Here is a 6,642-nt window from a genome sequence, read left to right on the forward strand (position 1 = left end):
GTAATGTTTATTGATAATCTGCCAAATTTCGTTAACATTCGCTTACTAATTTAAAAGTTATAGCATGAAAACTATAAAAGACACAAAATGGTTACGAGGTCAGTCCAAGGGATCGAGCCCGTGCTGAAAGAGTTAATCATATTGTACTCAGAATAATGTATTTTTTTTATTAAAGTAATAAACGAAATAAACATCATGCATGGTGTTTTAAAACATCTACAAAGATATGTAAACACACATTTTCTATAGGCTACATTAAGAGTTTCCTGCAGTAAACCAATTTCAATGGTATATTTTAAGAAAATATAACATCAATACTAATAAAATACCAAAGGTATTTTATTTAAAAAAAAAAGAATGTATAGCTATAGGCAGTTTAAATCTGGATAATTGCAATTTGCATAAAGTAATATTGAGACAAGTCATTGAAACTTGGAAACCAATCTCAAACTCTTATATTCCAAGTAAGTCACATATGGATGTACACGCGGTAACCATCACAAAAACAATGACTTTGCCTTAATTCTAGCCCTATCTTATGTGTCTGTTATATCTAAACTAACACTTATAACACATCACCCCATTACTGTCTGCTGTGGCTTGATATAACACAATCTGTCCTGTGAACGACACACTTTATAGTTTTTTTGTTTTTTTTCGTGGTACAAATGGTGGTTAAAATCGAAAATTATTCGAAAAATTCTTTTTACAGAAAATGGTGCCTTCATTTTTACATATGAAACCATGAAAACTGCAGTTAGTTTTATAAACTTAGAAATGAAAAACTTAACTTAAAAAAAAAAAACACTCGTACCTTTGACTTTGTCTCGTGTTCGTCCCACCACTGTTCGAAACTTTTAAAGCCTGAACTTTCCACAGTCTTTTTACACAGGTCCTTCTTCATTATCTGCTTCAGCTCTTGGACCACAGCTTCAAGCACTCCCTGGACCGTAGGAGCATTAGGGTCTTCAGGAGGACAAGGACGTGGAGGAAGCTGATGTTGAAAAGGTGCAGGGGGTGGATAAGGAGGCATATGACCTGCATAATTTCCTTGCATTGGAGGTCTGTAACATCTATTACCTGGGAAATGGTGTGGGGGTACATTTGGGGGATACGGTGGCATGGCATTTGGCATCATTTGAGGCCTTATGTTGGGTCTTGGGCCAGGGTACGAGTTTCTTACAATATAACCAGGCTGACCTGGTCCCAGCCCAGCTTCTGGCTCCCCATAATGTGGTGGTCTGGGAAAGTTTGGCCTGTGATTAGACCCATACATCCCTGAACCCATGCCAGGCCTCCAGATCCCCATACGGGCCATCATCTGTACATGTTCACTAGGGTACATAGGATGATTGGGATATGATTCAGGTGGAGGTCCTCGAGGCATACAGGGGTGAGGCAAAGCAGAGGTTGCTGGCATTTGGCTTCCATTGTACATGGCAAAAGGACCAGCTCCAACTGGTGCTTGTGGGAAACCCATGCCAGAGTTTGATGGTGCATTGTCAGGAGGAAGGTGAGGGTTTACTTCCAACTTTTCTCCCCCACTACTAAGGGATGACAAAGACATTCTGTCATCATCATCCTCCTCTTCCTCCACCTTATTATCTTGATTATCGTTATCTGATGGAGATGGTGGTTCAGGCCTTTCATCTCTCACGGGTGTAGAATCTAGGTCTTCCCCTATTCCTCCATTAGTTTCTTGCTCATCTGAAGCTTTACTGTCCTGGTTGTATGCACAAGTTCTGGGGTCTTTCATAAAGGGATCAACATTAGATAATGTCAGATTTCTGAGTGCACTCGAAGGCTCAAGGATGACACTTTCTGGCAAGAAACTGGTATCTCCTACAAAATAAGAGGTACTCTTATCACTTTCAATGTCCTTGGTAATTTGGGCCCATTTATAATACAGTGCCGATGAAAGGAAAGGGGATGGGGGTGTTGAAAGAACTTCAAAATTATCATCATCATCAGGTGGAGGAGGCGGCTTTTCATCATTTTCAGGAAGTGGAGGAAGAGGAGAATAATCGGGAGGCACTGGTGCATCATTACTGACAGAACTGGGTAAAGGGGGCTTTTCATTACAAAGAGAAATGGGTAACGATGTTTTTTTCTCCATCAATTGGGAACTAATAGTTTTAGAAGTAGATAAATCTTTCTGTTCAGATTCCAAAGGTGGGCTACCTAGTCCACCTAACGCTAAGAATCCAGGTGTCTTCCCTTCAGTTTGCTTCAACAGAAGTTCAATTCGAGAGTCTAGACTCTCTCGTGCAGGACTTTGTTTGGGCGGTAATGCTTGGGGAGTGTTTGGTGGGGTCACTTGACTATTTTTTCTGGTTTGAAAATGTAGTGAAGAAATACCCCATTCAGCACCAGGATGACCAAAAGTGTTTCTCCCCCAAGATGAAGGCTTCAGCATGTGGGTAGGGTTGACTTCCCACTGCGGTGGCACAAGTTGTCTTATTCCATGAGGAATAAATGAAGAGGCAGGGGGAGGAGCCACGAGATTACCATGTTGTAACATGTGTCCACTCTCGGAACTCAGAGGAGTGGAGTGTTCCGATGGATAACCACTACAGTCTGACTGAACAGAGTAACATCTATCCGATGTCCCCCCACTGTAAAATCCACTCTCAGATCCGTAGCTACGTTCTGACGAATGAGGGGTTAGGTGATCCCCACCCATTCCAGAAAAAGTTGCCAGAGTTTTTGTACGTCCACCTCTTCCTTGCAAACCATGTTCGCTAGATGAGCGTTGTTCATTGTTCCTACATCTAGGGTCGAAACTTGGAGGTTGTCTTCTTTTCTCCGGTTCTATTTGAAAGATTGTTCTTGGACAACCCGATATCAGTTCTTGATACATACGAAGACATTCTTTGGCTAATGAAAATAAAAAAATTAATAAGTATTTGCTAGTCGTTAAATGGAATTATAGTTAACTGTAGGAATAGAAACATTCATGTGATTTAAACTACAAATGTCATTTCAACTCCAGACTGGCAAACCCTCAACATGCACCCATTATTCTAGTCAAATTTGTCATTATTTAAAGGTATAATAATTTAGATAACTGTTAACAGTTTGTAATTCAAACAGGAGGAGGACAGAATCTAATCCTTTATATATATATGAATAGATGCAATGACTAATATATATATAAAACAACCAACTTACATTAAAAATTAATATGAAAAGTTTGATTAATTTGTAAGTATCAAAATTAACCTTATAAAAACTGATCACATCAAAATCTGATGTGGTGTTAATTTTTTTACAAAAAAAAGTAAACAAAAACAGAAGTTCATTTAGCCTTTTTTGTTTGTTTTTCATAATTTTCACACAAAGCTAATGATGAGCTATCTGTATATAGCTATCCTTAATTTTAAACAAACAGACTAGAGAGAAGGCAGCTGGTGCACAGTACCCACCACCACCACCTGTTAGGTTACTATTATTGGACCAAAAAGTGAGACTTGATGGTCACCTAAATAACACATTCATGGCCTGAAAGTGTGGAGTGCATTAGGAAACAAATCACAAAACTTCAAGATCAAAGTTTGAGAATAATGACAACTGGACTGTAAATGGGAAAGTAATAAACTGAGGATATGGTACTACATGAAACTGAATGTTACCTTAGAACACAAGAAACTGAATATTAATGTACAAAACATGTAACTGAACATTACTGTAGAAGACAAGTAGCTGAATGTTACTGTAGAAGACAAGTAACTGAATGTTACTTTAGAAGACAAGTAACTGAATGTTACTGTACAAAACATGTAACTGAATGTTACTGTAGAAGATCTGTAACTGAACATTACTGTACAAAACATGTAACTGAACATTACTGGAGAAGATCTGTAACTGAATGTTACTGTAGAAGACAAGTAACTGAATGTTACTGTAGAAGACATGTAGCTGAACATTACTGTAGAAGACAAGTAACTGAATGTTACTGTAGAAGACAAGTAACTGAATATTAATGTACAAAACATGTAACTGAATGTTACTGTACAAAACATGTAACTGAACGTTACTGTAGAAGACAAGTAACTGAATGTTACTGTAGAAGACAAGTAACTGAATGTTACTGTAGAAGATCTGTAACTGAATGTTACTGTACAAAACATGTAACTGAACGTTACTGTAGAAGACAAGTAACTGAATGTTACTGTAGAAGATCTGTAACTGAACGTTACTGTACAAGACATGTAACTGAACGTTACTGTAGAAGACAAGTAACTGAACGTTACTGTACAAAACATGTAACTGAATGTTACTGTAGTAGACAAGTAACTGAATGTTACTGTACAAAACATGTAACTGAACATTACTGTACAAAACATGTAACTGAACATTACTATAGAAGACAAGTAACTGAATGTTACTGTAGAAGATCTGTAACTGAACGTTACTGTACAAAACATGTAACTGAACATTACTGTAGAAGACAAGTAACTGAATGTTACTGTAGAAGATCTGTAACTGAATGTTACTGTACAAAACATGTAACTGTAGACTATCTGTAACTGAATGTTACTGTACAAAACATGTAACTGTAGACTATCTGTAACTGAACGTTACTGTACAAAACATGTAACTGAACGTAACTGTAGAAGAGAAGTAACTGACATTGCTTAAAGTATATTGACAATAAAATATTCTGAAGGTTTTAATAGGTTAAAAAACGTTATCAGAAACACTTCGCCATACTGGTAGTTCGTTGTTCTCAACACAAGTTTATCAAGGAACAATTAGCCCTCTCACTAATGGGTCGATGCATTCCATCAAACTTGTGACCTCAAAGTAACAATAAGTTTCTACACTAAACTCTTTAACTGTTAAGTGTATCTTCATGAAATATGGCAAGCTTTCAGGAAACATTACAAGTCGTTTGTACAGCAACAAATCTGATTTTTAAAATAAGTATTTTTACTAAAGATTTGTCCGTGATTATATATGGAGTCAAAGTATTGACAGCTCCGAATGCAAAGTGATTTTCATGTTAATATTAAAAATACTTTTCTTCATCTGAAAATTTTCAAATGCTATTTGTGTAACCTCTAAAACCTCCTAAAAAAACGTTTTAGTTTTGCTCTTATTTTCTATACCCTAACTCTACATGGACTCGGTCAATTTAACCAAGCTCATAACCAACATAAAAAAAATAAATTACTCTCTTTTTTCCTTTCCAGAATGTTTGCAAATTGTAAACGAAAATTACATTTGTTTATCCTAAATAGCTTAAGGCTTGTAACAGTTTACATCTGTTTCTACTTAATTTTATTGCCCTTTGAACTAATAACCCCACCACATAAGTTATAAATCACTCAGCAACGCGTAGCTCAAGTTAACATATCGAACAACATAAAACATGAGATGTTCTCAAGCATACCTCATGAAAAATTATCATTATTTTTCATCATCTAATCTAACATAACAAGTTTCTACTTTTTATATTTTAGTTACTTTTAAAATAATAAATAAAGAATATACAAGGAAAGCAAGAAATATTGTACTTATCTGGGTCTTCTGTTTTTTTTTTTTGCTGTTAATGAAATTTAAGCCTAATCTTTTTATACTAGTACACTAAATTTTTATTAATGCACTTAAGAACACAAAAGAATAACACGCAAAAAGCAACCAATGTCCCACAACTAACATAATTTATCTGCCTTTCTAATTGTGGCTTAAGAAACTTTAAAAATTAGCTAAGTTGGTCAATCTTAATGTTGCAAGGGAAACTTTCCAACTGGAGATTAAGAATTATTATTAGTTTGGACAAAAATAGTAAATATTGAAAGGTTCTACTGAGTACATAATTTTTTTTTATCTAAGAAACACTAGATCTAATGAAACCAATAACAAAGTTAACTGAAACTTGAAAAAACAAAACAAATATTGAACTACGACTTACAGAAAGGATCAAAAAACACTCCCAAGATGTTTCCCATCACCGAAGATTTGTTCAACCTTTCAACACAATTTCTTGCTGCTTTCACTGAAGTAAATGTTACTCTAGCAAGCCCGAGGTGTTTCTGGGTCGCAGGGTGATAATAAACGTACGATTCCTCCACACTACCACATTTCTTCAACAGATCATCCAAAAAGTTTTTGTTTATATTGTCATTTAAGTTTGTTATGGTGACTTCCACGGGTGGTGGGACACCTACATAGTTATTATCAATCTGAAAATAAATAGAAAAGTCTTAGTACAGCAAGGTACAGGATAATTCTGAAAATATTAAACAGGAAAATTTACGTTTACATGTTTATATCTGTTAAACAGCAAATGGAATCTGTTGTTCATTAAAATACATACAAGGTGATGCTCACATGATGTGAAGAATCCCATTTTCTAAAACAACTCGGATTAGGTGTTAAAATTAACTGAAATCAGAGTATCAATAGTGTTTCTAATGCTCACATGATGTGAAGAATCCTATTTTCTAAAACAACTCGGACTATGTGTTAAAATTAACTAAAATCAGAGTATCAATAGTGTTTCTAATGCTCACATGATGTGAAGAATCCCATTTTCTAAAACAACTTGGACTAGGTGTTAAAATTAACTGAAATCAGAGCATCAATAGTGTTTTTAATGCTCACATGATGTGAAGAATCCCATTTTCTAAAACAACT

General features: G+C 35.5%; 1 protein-coding gene across 1 annotated transcript in view; it reads right to left on the reverse strand.

Moving 5' to 3' along the window:
- LOC106465047 (histone-lysine N-methyltransferase SETD1-like) overlaps positions 1–6,642 on the reverse strand; it is a 28,457-nt gene that overhangs the window by 20,078 nt on the left and 1,737 nt on the right. Inside the window, 2 exon segments of the mRNA XM_022392858.1 lie at positions 815–2,877; positions 5,918–6,188. Of these exon segments, the coding sequence (XP_022248566.1) occupies positions 815–2,877; positions 5,918–6,188 (2,334 nt within the window).

Source organism: Limulus polyphemus, unplaced genomic scaffold, assembly GCF_000517525.1.
Source record: "Limulus polyphemus unplaced genomic scaffold, Limulus_polyphemus-2.1.2 Scaffold1817, whole genome shotgun sequence".
Classification (NCBI taxonomy): domain Eukaryota; kingdom Metazoa; phylum Arthropoda; class Merostomata; order Xiphosura; family Limulidae; genus Limulus; species Limulus polyphemus.